This window comes from Mobula birostris, chromosome 17 (assembly GCF_030028105.1).
Source record: "Mobula birostris isolate sMobBir1 chromosome 17, sMobBir1.hap1, whole genome shotgun sequence".
NCBI lineage: Eukaryota > Metazoa > Chordata > Chondrichthyes > Myliobatiformes > Myliobatidae > Mobula > Mobula birostris.
This window is the reverse complement of record NC_092386.1, coordinates 1,347,250-1,368,837: the sequence shown is the minus strand read 5'-3', so window position 1 is coordinate 1,368,837 and position 21,588 is coordinate 1,347,250. Positions and strand designations below refer to the sequence as shown.

The 21,588-nt window shown below is 43.3% G+C and overlaps 1 protein-coding gene across 6 annotated transcripts in view; it reads left to right on the top strand.

The window, feature by feature from the left end:
- Positions 1–21,588, top strand: part of LOC140211466 (uncharacterized) — a 122,713-nt gene that overhangs the window by 119 nt on the left and 101,006 nt on the right. For all 6 annotated transcript variants that reach the window (XR_011889466.1, XM_072281178.1, XM_072281176.1 and 3 more), the window contains exons 2-4: positions 5,827–6,078; positions 9,674–10,277; positions 14,319–14,428. Coding sequence is in view for 5 of the 6 variants with exons in the window: in XM_072281178.1 (XP_072137279.1) it covers positions 5,828–6,078; positions 9,674–10,277; positions 14,319–14,428 (965 nt within the window). In the remaining variant the exon portion in view is untranslated. The remainder of the gene's footprint in view (positions 1–5,826; positions 6,079–9,673; positions 10,278–14,318; positions 14,429–21,588) is intronic.

Below are 21,588 nucleotides of genomic sequence, written 5' to 3'. Positions count from 1 at the left end.
AGCGGGTAGGCCCGAGAGCAACCGGGACTGGAGGAGGGGGCACCAGTCCCGGCCTAGCCCCGAGGTCCAGGTGAGGTTGTGGGCCTGGCTGGTTTGGGGGGTCCGCAGAGGCGCCCGGCATTCAGGGCTTGCCTCAGGGAAGGTGGACGCTGATTCATAGCCTCCATGTGCGCAGGAATTCGATGAGGCGGCCCAGACAGGCGGCTATTGTGGGAGCTGATAACAGGAAATGGGACTCCCTCTTCCCACTCCGTCCCTACTCCTCCCCGGGGCTCCTGGACAGGCAGGGCTGACATCTGCTCTTCAGTTCCATACTGGGCCGTAAAGTTCAATGCAGTGAAGGTTTAACCCGCACTCTCACAGTCCTGGTCTGGAGAGCGGGGGAAGAGTTTGGGATTTTGCCCGGGGGCTTAGGGCGACATGATATCTCTCTCTCTCTCTCCCCTTAGCAGCTGCAGTGAAATAAAAGCCGGGGTCTCTCAGTGCGGTAGTTACGTAGCTGTGATGCTGATTCACGCCTGATAAGTGCGCACAGTGGCTCCTGTGAGCCATCGAATAACAGCACCGTCATCTTAAAATATTTAATAATAGCCAGGTCGTTTGGAAAGGAAGGGAAGAGCCTTGAGTTAATGGAAGTCTTTTTAAAAGTTCTCTTCTGGAGGTGTTTGTGCTGGTTGCTTGATCATTACTTTCAGTAAGGGCTCTTGAATGATTGTTGCATAGTGAACGTCATGTGGGGTTATTACTCAATTCCAATACCCATCGCCATCCCCTTCTTCTTATTAGTAACCTTAAGGTTTATGCTTCATGAATTTCAAAGTGGCATGGTTTTGAGGGTTATGTTACCTTTTAGAACACAGAAAATACAGCACAGTTACAAAGTACATGCTATTTGGCCCACAATGTCGTGCTGAGCATTTGGCAAACTCCAAAATTAATCTAATCCTTCCCTCTTACATAGCCCCTCCCTTTCCAATTTTCTTCCATTCATATTGCTATCTTAAGAGTCTCTTAAATCTCCATAATGTATCTGCATCTATCATTACCCCAGTAGTGTGTTCCGAATTAGAATCGGGTTTATTATCACCGGCATGTGACGTGAAATTTGTTAACTTAGCAGCAGCAGTTCAATGCAATACATAATCTACCAGAAAGAAAAAAATAAACAAGCAAATCAATTACAGTATGCATATATTGAATAGATTTTAAAAACTTGCAAAAGCAGAAATACTGTATATTTTAAAAGAAGTGAGGTAGTGTCTAAAGATTTAATGTCTATTTAGGAATCAGATGGCAGAGGGGAAGAATCTGTTCCTGAATCACTGAGTGTGTGCCTTCAGGCTTCTGTACCTCCTACCTGATGGTAACAGTGAGAAAAGGACATGCCCTGGGTGCTGGGGGTCCTTAATAATGGACGCTGCCTTTCTAAGACACCGCTCCCTGAAGATGTCGTGGGTACTTTGTAGGCTAGCACCCAAGATGGAGCTGACTAGATTTACAACCTTCTGCAGCTTCTTTCCGTCCTGTGCAGCAGCCCCTCCATACCAGACAGTGATGCAGCCTGTCAGAATGCCCTCCACGGTACAACTAGAGAAGTTTTTGAGTGTATTTGTTGACATGCTTAATCTCATCAAACTCCTAATAAAGTATATTCGCTGTCTTGCCTTCTTTATAACTACATCAATATGTTGGGACCAGTTTAGATCCTCAGAGATCTTGATACCCGGGAACTTGAAACTGCTCACTCTCTCCACTTCTGATCCCTCTGAGAGGATTGGTATGTGTTCCTTTGTCTTACCCTTCCAGAAGTCCACAATCAGCTCTTTCATCTTACTGACGTTGAGTGCCAGGTTGTTGCTGCGGCACCATTCCACTAGTTGGCATATCTCACTCCTGTACGCCCTCTCATCACCACCTGAGATTCTACCAACAATAGTTGTATCGTCAGCAAACTTATTGTAGCCATAGGCAAATTACAATGGGTCCAGGTCCATGGACCACCATTCTAGTAGCTTTTAAAATATGTTCTATATTAGTTATTGCCTCCAGGCAATATTCACTGGCTGTCCACTCTATCTAGGCCTCTTATCATCTTATACAACTCTTATCAAGTCACTTTTCATCCACCTTTACTCCAAGGAGATAAGGCCCAGTTTACTCAACCTTTCCCTCTCGATGATGCGGCCAAAAAGTTCTATTTTAACTTAATCAGTCCACAGGACTTGTTTCCAAAATGCATCAGGCTTGTTTAGATGTTCCTTTGAACCTTTTGAATAGAACTTTTTGGCCGCAATGAGCAAAGGTATGTTTGGAGAAAAAAGGGTGCAGAATTTCATGAAAAGAACACCTCTCCAACTGTTAAGCACGGGGGTGGATAGATCATGCTTTAGGCTTGTATTGCAGCCAGAGGCACGGGGAACATTTCACTGGTAGAGAGAAGAATGAATTCAATTAAATACCAGCAAATCCTGGAAGCAAACATCACACCGTCTGTAAAAAAGCCGAAGATGAAAAGAGGATGGCTTCTGCAACAGGATAATGATCCTAAACACACCTCAAAATCCACAATGGACTACCTCAAGAGGTGCAAGCTGAAGGTTTTGCCATGGCCCTCACAGTCCCCTGACCTAAACATCATCGAAAATCTGTGGATAGACTTCAAAAGAGCAGTGCATGCAAGGTGGCCCAAGAATCTCACAGAACTAGAAGCTTTTTGCAAGGGAGAATTGGCGAAAATCTATTCTTCAAAAAGCGTTTACAAGCTGTGATACTTGCCAAAGGTGGTGTTACTAAGTACTGCCATGCAGGGTGCCCAAACTTTTGCTTCGGGCTCTTTTCCTTTTTTGTTATTTTGGAAGTGTAAAAGATGGAAATAAAAAAAGTTTTCTTGCTTAAAATATTAAAGAAATGTGTCATCTTTAACTTCATGCCTTTTGGAAATCAGTTCATCTTTTACTCGCTTAGCTATTCACAGTAACAGACATTTTGACCAGGGGTACCCAAACTTTTGCATGCCACTGTATGTACAAGTTGAAGTTCCCCATGATACTTTATGTTCCATTCTTGCTTGCCTCAGATATTTTTTGGTGTATTGCCTGTGCCACTGTAATGTTATTATTCAGTGGCTGATATACAACTCCCGCCAGTGATTTTTTTTTCCCTTTGTTATTCCTAATCTCTACCCAACATTCTGCTCCTTAGATCTTATATCGTCTTTCACTATCACCCAGATCTCGTCTTTAATTAAAAGCAGTCCACACCTTCCTTACCTTCCTGCCTATCCTTCCGTATTACCTGATATCCTTGGATATTTAATTCCCAGTCCTCTGCACCCTACAGCCAAATCTCTGTAATGACCACCAAATCATACCCCTTTGTACTGATTTGAGCCAAAAGTTCACTGACCTTATTTTGAACACTGGGCATTCAAATAAAGAACCCTTTCACTCACTATGCTTTTAAAACCTTGTAATCTTTTACTCTTTTGCACTTGACTTTTTTTCACTCCACTTTTCCCTTTTTTAACTTTTTTTCTTTAGCTTTATCCACACTTTTCTTTTTCTCTTTATCCATACTTTTCCAGTCTGTTGAACCCACCCCACTACTATTTAGTTTAAAGCCTTATCCACTGCCCTAGTTATGCAATTCACTAGAATCCAGGTCCCATCACGGTTCAGGTAGAGCCCGTCCCAATGGTACAGCTCCCTTCTTTCCCAATACTCGTGTCAATTTCCCATGAATTCAAACCCACTTCTGCCACCCCAATCCTTCAGCCACGCAGTTAACTCTCTAATCTTCTTGACTCTATACCAATTTGCACATGGCTCAGGTAGTAATCCTGAGATTAATTTCTACTTTTTTGATTCTGCTCTTTAATTTAGTCCCTAGCTGCTCAAATTCCCTCAGCAGAACCACTTTCCTCGTTCTGCCTATGTCTTTGGTACCCACATGGGCCACGACAACTGGATCTTTCCCCTCCCACTGCAAATTCCTCTGCGGGTCAGATAAGATGTCCTGAACCCAGGCACCAGGCAGGCAACACAGCCTTCGGGATGCTCTATCCTTACGACAGAGAACTCTGTCTATTCCCCTGACTGTGCTATCCCTAACTAAAACTACATTTCTCTTCTCTCTGCCCCCCTCTTGAATGGCTCCCTGTACTATGATGCCACAGTTAGGTTGCTCATCCTCCCTACACCCCCCACTCTCATGTACACAGGGAGCAAAAATCTCAGACCTGCTGGACAAGCTCAAGGGCTGAGGCTCCTCCAGCACTGTCTCTTGGATACCACTACCCAACTCACTCGCAGTCACACCTTCTTGTCCCTGACCAGAGACCGGATTTGAGGCAGCTAATCTAATGGGTGTGACTACCTGCTGAAACAGAGAATCCAGATAACTCTCCCTGATGTGCCGCAGTGTTTGTAGCTCAGGTTCCAGACCATCAACTTTGGGCCTGAGTTCCTCAAACAGCCAACGCTTGCTGCAGATGTGGTCACCAGGAACCACAGTGGAGTCCACCAGCTCCCACATCATGCAGCGACAGCAATCACTTGATCCTGCATCATCTGTAAATTTAATTAGCTGTAATTTAGTGGCTTTTTATTTAACTGCTACAAAAGCCTTACCTGCTACTTACCTGTACCTCCTCACTGAAGCCTCTTGAGCCAAATCCTCAAGTTCCCACTCTACACTGGTCCACTCACACAATGGCTGCTCTGCTTTTACCCTGCTTTACTTTTATTTACTCCTGCTAATAAATCACGAAATGATTGGTCTGCCGCTAATGCAGCGAGCCCCGCAAAATGATCCTTTTTACAAACGTTTATAAAATTCTTGTCCCCGACCTGTACTAAGGTCGCTCTGAATGTGAATCGATTGGTCTGCCACTAATGCGCCAAACCCTGCAAAATGCTCCTCTTTTAAACTCTTCTCCTGACCTGTGCGAAGTGCTCGCACCCCCTCTCCCCCTCTCCCCCTCTCCCCCTCTCCCCCTCTCCCCCTCTCCCCCTCTCCCCCTCTCCCCCTCTCCCCCTCTCCCCCTCTCCCCCTCTCCCCCTCTCCCCCTCTCCCCCTCTCCCCCCGAATCGATTGATCCACCGCTAATGCCAAATAGTGCAAAATAGTGAATAGATTTGAATGTTGAACAATTATCAATGCACACCCCCACTTCAGGAGGAACTCCGGCAATGATGATGACATCCAGCAACTAAACTATCTTCTTTAGTGTGAGGTCTGATTCCAGGCCATTCAGCTCTATGGTCTATTTGGGACCAAGGAAGGTTCTGGGGAGAAAAAAACAAACTCGGTATTAGTGAGTAGGTGCTGTTTGACAATGTTATCAATGTCACCTTCCTTTGATTGTTGGGTAGGAGCTTTAGTTCCTCCTGGATCCATCAGCCGTCGATGTGTCGAATCACTGAGTCGTTATGGAAGGTTATTTGCATATTTTGATCAAGAGAGCACCTGGCTTGTCCACCCTGACCCATGTATTTTTAATGGTTTGTGTACTGAGGTCAAATAGTTCTGACCTACTATATGGCAAGTACTGTAATCGGAGGTGGGCAGTGATTTAATTAAACCAGTTATGTAGAAGAAAATCTGTAAAATTAACCTGTTGGGTTAAATGGAGATATTGACAATATTGGAATAATTTTAATTTTAATTTTAAAATTTAAATTAAAATAGTTGTAAAGTGCCTTTGTGGTTTGAATGAACATATTTTCTGATTCCAGAATAGGGAATGTCAAATTTGAAAGTGGGAATATTCAGAAATTCACTTGGTAGTGTAAAATTTTGCAGCTGATTATTTCCTGTGCCTTACAGAATGTTACGTCGCTCAAGACTCAGCATAAGACCCAATGTGAAACCTGGTGGAAGGGTTCCATCACAAACTGGCAAGGGGGATGACAAGACTCGTATTTCAGACCAGCAGCTAATCTCCGAAGGAAGATCTTCCAATGAGAAAGAAACTACTGAAACTCCGGCTGCTGTTGGGTCACCATTGCCCAGTGCAGGTGTTGAACATGGAGACAGAGATGACCCAGATGAACAGCAGGAAAATGTTCCACTTAACAAGTTTGTATTGACTCTGTTCAATATAGTGCAAAAGCAGCATAATTATAGTTATCACACGCCTTGTTCATACATAATTCTAGTAATACTTAGTTGTATCAACTGTAGGTTGCTGGTTCACTATCATCTGTATGTCTCAGTATTGCAGAGTCAGAATGTTCCTACTAAAGGAATGTTTCTTTTGTTGCTGTGCTTGAATAAACAGATTAGTTTCAAAATATTTTAGCTAATTATCCCATAATAATTTTTAAAAGAGTCCTGCGTATCCATGTTTGTTTGGGAAGTCGGTGCATTTCATGGGAGAATTCTGGATGTTGATATGGTATGACATGCTGTGATTAATGACAGGAAACATGGCACAAATGAGGGCTGACTTCCACAGTTAGGGTTATGAACTTCCCACTTCCCTGGTAGCTCCGTATATCCCTTAAATAATTGGGACACACTGATAGAGAAGGCTGTAGCGAGCTGCTGAGTTTGGACAGAACTCCATCGACAGTATAACGGGTTTTTCTATTTAATTTACTGCTCTCACTGACAGCTATCACTCCGTGTTGGAAGTTGACTGAAACATCCCAGTGTGTAGTGGTGGCAGGGTCTGAATGACTTCGTGCAGAAACCTACCTGTGAGGTTCTTGACTAGTCAAGACATCAAACGTTATGGGGAGAAGACAGGAGAATGGGTTGAGAGGAATAATAAATCAGCCATGATGGAATGGTGAAGCAGACTCGATGGGCTGAATGACCTACTTCTATGTACTGGGATGGAAAACTGGCAAAGCTCCTTCCCCAGCTCTGCTGACATTTAAAACTGTCATCTGTTTTAAATGTTTTTACTTATTCAAAGAAAAACATCGAAAATGTTTGAGGTACCAAAATGTAATTTTCATTTTAAAAAATTCTTTTTCTTGATCTACGAACAATAAAATTAAGTATTGCTCTTCTTTTCGTTATTACCTCAATGTACTTATGTTTGGAATGATTTGGATAGATGGATTACAAATGTGACAGTAATAAACCATTACCCTAACATTTCAATAATTAAACACATTAAATAAAAAATGTACATTTTCCTTCCTACTTGTTTCCCTACAATTCTTATTGGAAATAATGGGCTGGATGCTCCATTACCTTTAAACCTGTAGGAATTTAGTTAATTTTCTTCATTATTTCTTTGGGATATTTCAGCAAGCTGGAACTGCCCCTACTCCTTGGGCTGCTGGCATTTATGTGGCCAATTGCTGACTGTTCCAATGAGAACTGCCAACATTTGCAGCAAAACTCAGGTCAATACATGGATTCTGGGAGAATGCCATATTCTTGTTATACTATCCCAGGATCTTTAAATCACCAAGCAAGGCAGATGGATCTAGGGTTAGCATTTCTCCTTATGAATTTACATAGGTGCAAATCAGTAGTGGTCATTGACGATATGAGCTTCCACAAGAAACTGATTTGTCTCTGATAGTCTTGTTTGGATTTGTTTGTTTCATCAATAAACCTGTCAGCATCTCTGCTGAATTGTGGGCTGAAGGGCAAGTTCCTGTGCTTTTCTGAATTGGGAATGGGATCAGTGACTCAGTTTCCTCTTTTTCCCCAAATGGCAACCGTAGCAGAATTGAGCAACTTTGGATCTCTTTGGAGCACTCATCATTCCCAAGATAAAGTTCCCCAGCATTGGTGGAGCATCTACTGCATGTTTTGTTTATGGGCAGGTCATGATTGAGTTTTTTTATGAGGAGGTGATAAAGGTGCTCAATGGGAGTAAGGCAGAAGATATCGACAAGGATAAGGCACTTAATAAGGTCACTCATGGTAGGTTGATTCAGAATATAAAGATGCATGGGATCCAAGGCGAATTGCCAGTTTGAATTTGGATCTGGCTTTTCTGTAGAAGACAGAGATAGTTGTGGAAGACTGTTGTTCTGCCTGGAGGTCCATGTCCAGTGGTGTTTCACAAGGGTCAGTACTGACCTCTTTATCAAATGTACCAATGATTTGGATGAAAAATGGATAGATGGATTAGCAGGTTTTCAATGATACCAATTTAGGTAGAGTGTGAGCAGTGAAAAGGCCTCAGAGTTAGATTGATCTCAGAGTATGTTAAAAGATTGGTACAGCATCATAGGCCAAAGGTCCTGTACTGGGCTGTAGTGTTCTACAATGTTGTGGTTGTGGTTCTGTGGAATGCTCTGCCTCAGAAGACAGTGGAGGCCAAATCTCTGGATTCTTTAAAGAAAGAGTTAGATAGAGCTCTTAAAGATAGCGGAGTGAAGGGATATGGGGAGAAGGCAGGAAAAGGGTACTGATTGTGGATGATCAGCCATGATCACAGTGAATGGTGGTGCTGGCTTGAAGGGCTAAATGGCCTACTCCTGCACCTATTGTCTATTGTCTATAATGTAAGGGGCAAGTTTTTTACTTGAAGGGATATGGATGATGCACAGAGAGAACAACCTCCGAATAAAGCAATTGCTGATCGCAGGGGATGAGGTTCAGCGAGTGATTAGGAACACAGAGACTGATCTTCATTGCAGGCAGATTTGAGTGCAATTGTACAGACCCTGTCTAGAATTTTGTTTTGTCGTCCTGGTCCCCTTATCTGATATTCTTGAAGTGCCCCTGCATTTAGCAATTGCTCTACGAGGCCACTTGGTCTCAGTCGATCTTTTCTCTTCCCAATTGATCTTTCTGTTGCTCGAGCTAAGGTAGATAATCTCTTGCCTATCCACTTTGAAGAATGATTCCTGAGAGGCTTGACTGTTGGGGCCACCTACAGAGCATATGTAGATAGCCCCAAGAGCCAAGCCAGAGAACGAGAGTGGATATTAGTGCGGGACGGGAGATGAAACAGGGTAATGAAGTGGGAGATCAGTCATGATTTTACGTAGATATGGACCAGGCACAGATGGCCTATTGTCTTTTCTATTTTTTTTGTGTTTCTTTTTCAAAAGTACTCAGTAGAATGTTTAATTCTTCAGTGACTTGAGAAATCAGTTGGTCTACTTAAGGTGGAAGAACAAAGGAAAGGGATATAAAGGAATAGTTTCCTAATCAGCAGTTGAGTAAACTAGTAAAAGCAATTACTAAGTAAAAGAACATTACCAACAAAATCAAGCCACTGTTCCACATACGAATGAAAATGGTACTGGAAGTGCAGACGTATTTGAAATGCAGAACACAGAACAGTACAGCACTGGACACACCATTCAGCCCATTGAGTGCTCCACCATTCAATCATGACTGATTTATTACCCATCTCATCCCCATTCTCCTGCCTTTTTCTTTTAACCTTTGAAGCCCTGACTAATCAAGAACATATCAACCTTTGCTTTAACCCTGCCCCAACCCCTGGACTAATGAAGTTACTCCTCATCTCTGTTCTAAAGGGATGTCTTTGTATTCTGAGGTTATGCCTCCTGGTCCAAGACACACTCAAATAGGAAGCATTCTTTCCACATTTACTCTCTCTCAGCCTTTCAATATTTATTTTAATTGACAAAACTTTTCAAAGAACATTTAGAGGAGTTTTTTCTTACATGTTTGTCAGTTTTTGTGTGTATTCTATAAAATGAGAAATTGTGAATTTTCTTTGAAGGAATGAAAAAGCTGATAAAACTGGAGAGTCTGGAGCTCAAGCAAAGCCATTTGTGGCACTTTTGCAAAGAAGGAAACGTTTCTCTACCATGCCCAATTTGGTCAAGCCAAGATCAACATCTTTGTCTATGCAGCAGTCGACCAACCTAACAGAAAAATCTCCTCAGCAACAAAGTCTTTTAACTCCTGTGACCAATGTGGTATCACTTCCAGATAATTCTGTTCCATCGCAGATCACCACCACTGAGAAAACACTTGCTAAATCACCAGAAAAACGGAAGCCCTCTTCAGGACCAAATACTAAGCTGCCAGAAAAGAAAACCCCGATTCCTCAAGTACCACAGTTCTCTCCTGTTAAAAACCCTCTGCACAAAGAGTCAGTTGTTGGGGTGAGTTCTGCCCGACTGCCAGTGACACGGAAAGTACTGTCTTCGCCACTGAAGGAGAGGATAACACCGAGTGGCACACCTACAAAAGGAATTGTACCATCACCCAGTGTCTCACCGGCACGGCCTAAAAATGCAAAAATTCCATCTGACCTCGAAAGGCTCCAGAAAGCTCGAAAATTGCGAGAAATGATGAGGGAAGAGTTGAAGAGAGAGAAGGTAATTTTAATAATATATTGAGAGGGTGAATCGGTTGTTGACAGTTATTTCAATAGTAGCCAGTAAAAGAATCTTATCAATTAATCAGGCTGTAAGCAATCATGATAATGGTGTGACTTGTTTCGAACATGGAACAGTACACTACAGGAACAGGTCATTAGGCCCACAATGTTGTGTAAGCCAATTAATTAGATTTATCTAGAAATTCTGGAAACCAAGGATCAAATCAGCATGAGCAATGTTTGGTGATCAATATTAAAGATTTTGTACTAGAATGATTATGGGTTCAGAAGGTTTCTAATAGGTGGACCATGTCCTTGGCTTCTGAAACAGTGCTGCAGCAGTATGCTGATTGCATTAATTCTGAACTTGTATGTGTGGATTGCAAAGTTGGAGATGTAATGCTGTGGAGATATAGTCAGATTTTCTTACCTGTCCTCTTCACCTTATCAAACAATGAGTTTGACATCAATTTACAGGAAATTGTAGGGATTGTCTATTCTGTACCAAGTGGCAGACCGATTAAATATCATTGGACAGAGTCAACATACTTGTGCAGAAGATGAATCTAATAAACTTCTTTGAGGAGGAACCCAACAGCGTAGAGTGAATCAGTGGATAGTGTATATCTAAAATTTAAAAAGACATTTGATAAGTTGCCACATTGCAGGTTGTCATGGGGTTAGAAGTCCTACTTTAGAATTGTTGGATCCTGATACTCTTACAATCCAAAGATTCTCGGAAGTCAAGAATGAGGCATAAAACTTATTGCTTACGATTGTTTTGTTGAGTATTACATGAGAGGGAAATAACCAAGAGAGAGGGGTCAGGGGAACAAATGAAAAAAACAGTTGTGGTCATCTCACACTCAGACTAGTTGGAGTTCCTCTCCATGTCTCGTGGCGCATTGGGCAGCAACAGTGCCATTTCTTTAGCATTTGTCTTTTTTTTTTACGAGTTGCGAGCTCGATGCTCAACCCGATTTTTACGATGCGAGTTGGGAGCTCGATGCTCAACCCGATTTTTACCATGTGAGTTGCGAGCTCGATGCTCAACCCGTTTTTTACGGTGCCGAGTTGTGAGCTCGATGCTCAACCCGTTTTTTACGGTGCCGAGTTGTGAGCTCGATGCTCAACCCGTTTTTTACGGTGCCGAGTTGCGAGCTCGATGCTCAACCCATTTTTTACGGTGCGGGTTGCGAGCTCGATGCTCAACCCGTTTTTTATGATGTGAGTTGCGAGCTTGATGCTGAGTTGTGAGCTCGATGCCGAGTTGCGAGCTCGATGCTCAACCCGGTTTTTACGATGCCGGGTTGCGAGCTCGATGCTCAACCCGTTTTTTACGATGCGAGTTGTGAGCTCGATGCTCAACCCGGTTTTTACGATGCGAGTTGTGAGCTCGATGCTGAGTTGTGAGCTCGATGCCGAGTTGCAAGCTCGATGCTCAACCCGGTTTTTACGATGCCGGGTTGCGAGCTCGATGCTCAACCCGTTTTTTACGATGCGAGTTGTGAGCTCGATGCTCAACCCGGTTTTTACGATGCGAGTTGCGAGCTCGATGCTGAGTTGTGAGCTCGATGCTCAACCCGGTTTTTACGATGCCGGGTTGCGAGCTCGATGCTCAACCCGTTTTTTACGATGCGAGTTGTGAGCTCGATGCTCAACCCGGTTTTTACGATGCGAGTTGCGAGCTCGATGCTGAGTTGTGAGCTCGATGCCGAGTTGCGAGCTCAATGCTCAACCCGGTTTTTACGGTGCCGAGTTGCGAGCTCGATGCTCAACCCGTTTTTTACGATGCGAGTTGTGAGCTCGATGCTCAACCCGGTTTTTACGATGCGAGTTGCGAGCTCGATGCTGAGTTGTGAGCTCGATGCCGAGTTGCGAGCTCAATGCTCAACCTGGTTTTTACGGTGCCGAGTTGCGAGCTCGATGCTCAACCCGTTTTTTACGATGCGAGTTGTGAGCTCGATGCTCAACCCGTTTTTTACGGTGCGGGTTGCAAGCTCGATGCTCAACCCGTTTTTTACGATGCGGGTTGCGAGCTCAATGCCGAGTTGCGAGCTCATGCTCAACCCGTTTTTTACGATACTGGGTTGCGAGCTCATGCTCAACCCGTTTTTTACGATGCAAGTTGCGAGCTCGATGCTGAGTTGTGAGCTCGATGCCGAGTTGCAAGCTCGATGCTCAACCCGGTTTTTACGATGCCGGGTTGCGAGCTCGATGCTCAACCCGTTTTTTACGATGCGAGTTGCGAGCTTGATGCTCAACCCGGTTTTTACAATGCGAGTTGCGAGCTCGATGCTGAGTTGTGAGCTCGATGCCGAGTTGCGAGCTCGATGCTCAACCCGTTTTTTACGGTGCCGAGTTGCGAGCTCGATGCTCAACCCGTTTTTTACGATGCGAGTTGCGAGCTCGATGCTGAGTTGTGAGCTCGATGCCGAGTTGTGAGCTCGATGCTCAACCCAGTTTTTACGATGCCGGGTTGCGAGCTCGATGCTCAACCCGATTTTTACGATGCGAGTTGCGAGCTCGCTGCTCAACCCGACATGGGTGGAAAGTGTGTAAGGACTTGGCTGGATTTGAACCCGGAACCACTTGCCTCAAAGTCTATTACGGATAGCACTATGCCACCAGCTGGATACTCAGACGAGAGATAATATAAATTCCAGTGATAACAGTTAACCTACTATATAAAATAGCCAGATTCAACTGGTATGACACCTGCTGTAGAAAACTAAAGCTTCTAGGAAACAAACAGGAGTCACTACACCATAATTAATGGAAAATTCACTGAACAGTTACGTGGATATTGGTGAATATACAAACATACATGCAAGCATAGGAATGTTTAGCTACAAGAAAGATAGAAATTCTACACTACAATCCAACAGCGTAAAGGCTTCGGGTTGGGTGGCTGTAATGAGTGGGGTGTCACAGGAATCCATGCTAGACCTCAGCTATCTATAACCTGTGCTCATTTAGATGTCGGACCGTGTATGCAGAGTAAGTGGTGTGTGAACTGTAAAATCAGTAGACAAGAAAATGACACTTGTGTATTTTGGACAGCAACTTTCTTTGTTTAGTTGTGCTCATGTGAATGTTCGAAGCTGTTGCCTGGTTTACTTCTGCCACTGAACGTTTTGTCACTTCGCTGTTATTTTCTATGAAAACTGCAATCACTATACCCTGCTAATTAAAACGCTACACTATAGTTGTTCTAGTGTGTGCACTGCTGGCCACCATATTACAAGAAGGATGTAGAAGCTTTGCAGCAACACACATCAAAGTTGCTGGTGAACGCAGCAGGCCAGGCAGCATCTCTAGGAAGAGGTACAGTCGACGTTTCGGGCCGAGACCCTTCGTCAGGACTAAAAACTTTGGAGAGGTTCACCAGAATGCTGCCTGGATTAGAGATCATTTGGAGAGTTTGGGCAAACTGGGGTTGTTTTGGAGCTTCGGAGGCTGAGGGGCCCCTGATAAAGTGTATAAGATTATTTATTGGAGGGTGAATAGTCCGAGCTTTTTTTTCCCAGGGATAGAAATGTCAAAAGTTGAAAAGCCATACAGCAGATTTAAGGCGAGGGAGGTAAGCTTAAGGGAGATCTTTTTTTTTAGCCCAGGAGAGTAGTACGTGCCTGCAACGTGCTGCCAAGCAATTAGTAAAAGGAGATAAGACAGTAACATTTAAGAGGCATTTAGACAGGCACGTGACTAACTGGAGAATGGAGGGGTATAGAGCAAGTGCAGGCAGATGGTATTAGTTTCAATCAACATGATTGTTGGTACAGACATCATACACCGAAGGGCTTGTTCCCCTGTTCTGTGTTCTCTGTAAAGATATTTAACTTGTAATGGAAACACACTTAAAGATTGCAAGGCGGGTGATCTGATCCACTTTCTATTCAAATATATTATGACTACTTGATAACAGTTTTCTTCTTTGCATATCTGTTTTAAGTTTTACTCACCAATGTTGTCATTCTTAATTATTTTCTGATAATAATGTACTGTTAAACAATCTGTCTTTTTTGGATTATTGTAGAAAGCTCATAGGGAATCTGTTCCCATTTGGGAAGCCAATAACCCACCAGAACGTACCAAAATGACAATGAGAGACTTCATCTACTACCTGCCCGATACCAATCCAATGCTGTAAGTGACCCAGTAATATTCTGAGCATTTAGTTGTATTTAATTTTTTTTTTCTATGAGTTGAGCATCTATTAAGGCTAGAATCTATTTTCCATTTCTCCTTATTTTTTGAGAATCTGAAGCTGACAGTTGAGTGGCATATTGAAAATAAATTTATTATCAAAGTAAGTGTGCGTGTGTGTGTGAGTGTGTGTGTCTATGTGTGTGGGTATGTGTCTGTATGTGATATCTCACATCATCACATAGATCCCGAGATTCATTTTCTTGTGGCCATACTCAATAAATCTGCAGCAAAATAATATTCATAATAGAATCAATGAAAGACCACACTGAATTGGGTATTCAACCAGTGTGCAAAAGACAACAAACTGCAAGTACAGAAAGCAGGAAATAATAATAAGTATGTAAGCAATAAATATTGAGGACATGAGGTGAAACCTCCTTGAAAGCAAGTCCACAGGTTGTGGGAACATTTCAGTGATGGGGCCAGTGAAATTGAGTGCAGTTATCCCCTTTGGTTGAAGACCCTGATGGCTGAGGGGTAATAACTGTTCCTGAACCTTGTGGTGTGAGTCCTGAGGCTCCTGTACCGTCTTTCTGATGGCAGCAGTGAGAAGAGAGCATGTCCTGGGTGGTGGGCATCTCTGATGATGGATGTTGCTTTCCTGAGACAACATCATGCAGATGCGCTCAATGGTTGAGAGGGCTTTACCCGTAATGGACTGGGCTGCATCCACTACGTTTTGTAGGATTTTCTGTTTAAGGGCATTGGTGTTTCCATATCAGGCTATGATGCAGCCAGTTAATATACTCTCTACCACACATGTGTATAAGTTTGTCAAAGTTTCAGATGTCATGCTGAATCTTTTCAGAATCCTGAGGAAGTAGAGGTGCTGCTGTGCTCTTCTCGTAATTTCTAGGCCTAGTACAGGTCCTCTGAAATGATAACACTGGGGAATTTAAAATTGCTGACCCTTTCCACTTACGGTCCTCCGATGAGGACTGGCTCATGGACCTCTGGTTTCCTCCTCCTGAAGTCAATAATCAGCTCCTTGGACTTGCTGACATCGAGTGAGATGTTGTTGCTGTGGCAGCTCTCATCCAGATTTTCATTCTCTGTCATTCAAATATACTGATTTGATTTTGATTTTGCCTTTGACAATGGTGTCATCAGCAAACTTGAATATGGCATTGGAGCTGTGCCTAGCCACACAGTCATAAGTGTGAAGTGAGTAGAGCAGTGGGCTAAGCACACAGTCCTGTGGTGCACCTGTGCTCATGGAGATTGTCGAGGAGATGTTGCCAATCCAAACTGAGTGGGGTCTGCAAGTGAGGAAATCAAAGATTCAGTTGCACAGCGAGGCATTGAGCTTAGGGTCTTGAAGCTTATTGATCAGTTTTGAGAGGACAGTGGTATTGAACACTGAGCTGTAGTTGAAAAAGAGCATCCTGATGTATGTATCTTTGCCGTCCAGATGTTCCAGGGTTAAGTGAGGAGCCAATGAGATGGCACCTGCTGCGGACCTGTTGCTCCGGTAGGCAGATTGGAGATGATCCAAGTTTCTTCTCAGGCAGGGGTTGATAATGTTTCATCACTGTGGATGTAAGTGCTACTGATGGGTAGTCATTGGGGCAGGTTACCACACTTTTCTTAGAATGTGGTATAATTGAGTTCTGCTTGAAGCAGTTGGGCACATCGGAATGACAAAACAAGAGGTTAAAGTTCTCAGTGATCAGCACAGCTCTTTAACACTTGGCCAGGTCCCCCGTTTAGGGTGGATGCTTTTCATGAGTTCACCTTACTGAAAGCTGTTTGCATGACAGCCTCAGAGTGAAATCACACGATCATCAGGGATTTGGGGTTCATGATGGTTCTTTCATGTTTTGACAGTCAAAGAAACATAGAGGGCATTGACGAGGAAATCTACAGATGCTGGAAATTCAAGCAACACACACAAAATGCTGGTAGAACGCAGCAGGCCAGACAGCATCTATAGGAAGAGGTACAGTCGACATCATCAGGACTCACAAAGGGTCTCGGCCTGAAATGTTGGCTGTACCTCTTCCTATAGATGCTGTCTGGCCTGCTGCGTTCACCAGCATTTTGTGTGTGTTGCTAGAGGGCATTAAGCTCATCTGGAAGCAAAGCCCTCTTGTTGCCAGTGTTGCTTGACTTAACTTTATAAGAGATGTTAGTATTCAAGCCCTGCCACAACCCTTGAGCATCCTTCGTTGATTCAAGTTTATTCCAGAATTGCCACTTTTCATGTGAGATGGCTTTCCGGAGATTGTACCTGGACCTATTGTAACTTTCTCGGTCACCAGACTTGATCTGGCCCTCTGTAGTTTGCAGATCTCATGGTTCGTCCAGGGTTTCTGGTTGGGGAAACTGAAATATTCAAGTTCAAGGTCAAGTTTATTGTCATTTAATCATGTATGTGCATACAACTAAGTAAAATAACATTCCTCAGGAGCTAAGATGCAAAACACAGTGCTTATATCATTCAGAGCACATAAAATAATATTAACACAATAATATTAATTAATAAAAATATATTCTGTAGATGTACAGGGTGACATAAAGTGCAAAGGCATATAGTTAAATGTACAGCAGTAATACTGGTACTGGAGCTGTTTATAAATAATGTGTACTAGGTGGTAGCAGGGTGTTCAGAACTCTTACAGCCTGGGGAAAGAAGTTGTTGCCAAGCCTAACAATCCTTGGTCCCATACTGTGGTACTTTCTGCCTGGCGGTGGGAGGTTAATTGGATTGTGGGATGGATGGGAGGCGTCTTTGACAATGCCAAGGCCATTTCACATGGTAATTTTTAGTTTGAAAATAGTCGATCATGTAGTGCGGGTTTGGAGCCTCATTCAGAGTGTACTGAGCATGGATCTCTCCTGAAGAACATTTGAGCGCAAATGGGATTTTGGAGCAATCCATCAGTTTTGAAGTCAGCATTACTCAGCCTAGAGATACAAGAAACTGCAATTCCTGGAATCCGGACCAGGAAACAAATTCAAGATTCAGGATGTTTAATGTAATTTCCAGTACACAAGTGTAAAGATTATCAGAGTAATTGATATTCTGCATCTGATGCAGTTCAGAAAAGCACAGTAAGATAAAGAACTTAATAATTTTCAAAAAACACAATAAATACATTGGATTAGACATTGGCTTTGTGAGAGAGAACAGAGTGTGGTAGTACAGGGTTGCCTCTCTGACTGGGGGCCTGTTACTAGTGGTGTGCCACAGGGATCAGTGCCAGGTCCTTTTTTGTTTGTCATTTATATCAGTGATCTGGATGATAACGTGGTTAACTGGATCAGCAAATTTACGGATGACACCTAGATTGGGAGTGCAGTAGATAGTAAGGAAGGCTGTCGTGGCTTGCAGAGGGATCTGCATCAGCTGAAAAATGACAGATGGAAGTTAATACAGGTAAGTGCAAGGTTTTGCACTTCAGTAGGACCAACCAGGGTGGGTCTTACACATTGAATGATAGGGCAGTGAAGAGTGTGGTAGAAAAAAGTGATTTCTGAATACAGGTACATAGTTAATTGATGGTGCCACAGGTAGATAGGGTCGTAAAGAAAGGTTTTGGCATATTAAAAACATAGAAACTCAGAAAACCTACAGCACAATATAGGCCCTTCGGCCCACAATGCTGTGCTGAATACGTACTTCCCTAGAAATTACCTAGTATTGTCCATAGCCCTCTATTTTTCTAAGATTCATGTACCTATCCAGGAGTCTCTTAAAAGACCCTATTGTAGCCGCCTCCACCGCTGTCGTGGGCAGCCTATTCCACGCACTCACCACTCTCTGTGTAAAAAACTTACCCCTGACATCTCCTCTGTACCTGCTTCCAAGCACCTTAAAACTGTGCCCTCTTGTGTTAGTCATTTCAGTCCTGGGAAAAGGTCTCTGACTATCCTCACGATCAATCCCTCTTATCATTTTATACACCTCTGTCAGGTCACCTCTCATTCTCTGTCACTCCAAGGAGAAAAGGATGAGTTCACTCAACCTATTCTCATAAGGTATGCTCCCCAATCCAGGCAACATCCTTGTAAATCTCCTCTGCACCCTTTCTATAGTTTCCACATCCTTCTTGTTGTGAGGTGACCAGAACTGGCACAGTACTCCAAATGGGGTCTGACCAGGGTCCTATATAGCTGCAACATTACCTCTTGACTCTTAAACTCAATCCCACGATTGATGAAGGCCAGTACATCATATGCTTTCTTAACCACAGAGTCAACCTGCGTAGCAGCTTCGAGTGTCCTATGGACTTGGACCCCAAGATCCCTCTGATCCTCTACACTGCCAAGAGTCTTACCATTAATACTATACTCTGCCATCATATTTGAACCATCAGAATGAACCACCTCACACTTTTCTGGGTTGAACTCCATCTGCCACTTCACAGCCCAGTTTTGCATCCTGTTGATGTCCCGCTGTAACCTCTGACAGCCCTCCACACTATCCACAACATCCCCAACCTTTGTGTCATATTGGCCTTGATAAATCAATGTATTGCATACAGAAGGTGGGATGTTGTGTCAAAATCGTATAAGATATTGGTGAGGCCTAATTTGGTGCATTGTGTGTAGTTTTGGTCACCTATTTTTTTTATATAGGCGCCCGTTAGTCTCATGAGACCATAGATTTGCGCCTTGGAAGATTTCCAGGTTGCAGGCCTGGGCAAGGTTGTATGGAAGACCAGCAGTTGGCCATGCTGCAAGTCTTTCCTCTCCACCACCACCAATGTTGTCCACGGGAAGGAAATTAGTACCCGTACAGCTTGGCACCAGTGTCGTCGCAGAGCAGTGTGTGGTTAAGTGCCTTGCTCAAGGACACACATGCTGCTTCAGCTGAGGCTCAAACTAGCAATCTTCAGATCACTAGACGAACACCTACCTACAGGAAAGATGTAAACAAGGTTGAAAGAGTACAGGGAAAACTTACAAGGATGTTGCTGGGTCTGGAGGACCTGAGTTATAAAGAAAGAATGAATAGGTTAGGACTGTATTCTTAAGAGCATAGAAGGTTGAGAGGAGTTTTGATAAAATTATTAGGGGTATAAATAGGGTGAATGTAAGCAACCTTTTTTCACTGAGGTTGATTTGGACTTCAACCAGAAGTCAAGTGTTAAGAGTGAAAGATGAGGAGTTTAAGGGCAACGTGAAAGGAAACTTCTTCACACAGAGGGTTGTGAGAGTGTGGAATTAGCTGCAAGTGAGCGTGCGAGTCTGTGTGTGTTTGTCTACGTGTGCGTGTGCATCTGTGATGATGTATTTTTCATGGCTTTTACAAGGCTCGACGCGAGAGAGAGACTGTGTGGCACGCCACTCCTAACACAGACATTTTCGCAGTATTTTTCCCTTTATTTTACGCGGTCGGGTTGCGATCTTGACACTGAACTCGGCATGGATGGAAAGTGTACTCGGGAGCGGCCCCAACTGGCTTTGAACCCGGGAACCTCCGTTCCCGGGTCTGGTGCCGATGTCATTGCGCCACCAGCCGGCCCAAGTAGGCTCAATTTCAACGTTTAAGAGAAATTTGGGTAAGTACATAGATAGCAGAGGTATGGAGGGCTATCGTCTGGGTGCAGGTTGATGGTAGATGGCAGGTTAAATGGTTTGGGCTTGGACTAGATGGTCCAGATAGCCTGTTTCTGTGCTGTACTTCTCTATGACTCTATAAATGCAAAAGCAACTTGTATACAAACACTGGAAAGTCTGTGAACCCGTAGGTTTTCTCTATTTCTGCATAAATGTGACCTAAAATATGATCAGATCTTCATGTAAGTCCTAAAACATAATAAAGAGAACCAGTTAAATAACACAAAAAGCATTATACTTGTTCATTTATTTATTGAGAAACATGATCATTTATTTATTGAGAAACATGATCCAATATTGCATGTATTATTTGGAAAAAGTATGTGAACCTCTGGGCTAATGCCTTCTACAAAAGCTATTTGGAGTCAGGTGTTCTGATCAATGGGATGAAATTAGAGGTGTGGGTTGTAGAGGTGCCATGCCCTATCAAAAAGACACACAGTGTCAGGTTACTGACCGAGCCTGCTGTTCTCATGAAAGATCAGTTTATCAGTTCCCCATGCCTCAATCAAAACAACTTTCAGAGGACCTTGGAAGAATTGTAGAGACACAGGATGCTGGAAAAGGCTACAAAAGCATTTCAAAAGACCTGAGTGTTCATCAGTCCTCAATAAGAGAAATTGTCTAGAAATGGAGGAAACTCAGTACAGTTGCAACTCTCCCTAGGAATGGGCATCCTGCAAAGATCACACCAAAAACCAGATGGGTAATATCCACAATGAAGTTTTCTGCTTGCTGCTTTATCCTGGAGTCATACAGATGCTGCATTGATGGTAGAGCAAACTCGATGGGCAGAGTGGCCTAATTCGACTCCTATATATTATGGTCTTATGGACTATATCTAACGACCTTGATAAATTACTGAGTGGCACTCATGATTTTGATGCAGGTTGCATCGTTAAGATAGAACTAAATTAAAGTTGTTGTTGCTAATTTATTTCCCAACTCTTTAAAGCATTTTTTTTGCGTGTCGCACCAGCCAGTCAGCCATTCTTGTCTGGCACATGGTGTCAGGATTGGTCTCCTTTCGGATTAACCGGGTCACAATATGAATGTTCCTGACTTGACCCTTTTTTTTTTTACGAGGCGGAGTGGCCAGCCCGATGCTCGACCCGGCACGGATGAAAAGCGTGCTCGGGGGGTGGCCCGACTGGGATTCGAACTCGGGAGCCTTCGCTCCGGAGTCCGGCGCTGATGCCATTGCATCAGCATTTAAAGCATTAACAGATATGGAAGCCTTGTGGGTAGAGTTAAGAAACTACAAAGGTAAAAAGACCCTACCTCTGAATGGTACGCAGCGTGTGGTATATAAATGTCAAATGTTCACATACTTTTTCCAACAAATACATGTAATATTGGATCATTTTTCTCAATAAATGGAAAAGTATAATGTTTTTTGTGATTTAATTGGGTTCTCTTTACCTAGTTGTAGGACACATGAAGATCTGATCACACGTTAGGTCATATTTATGGAGAAATAGAAAACATTCTACAGGGTTTACAAACTTTCTAGCACCTTGCAGGTTGTATGT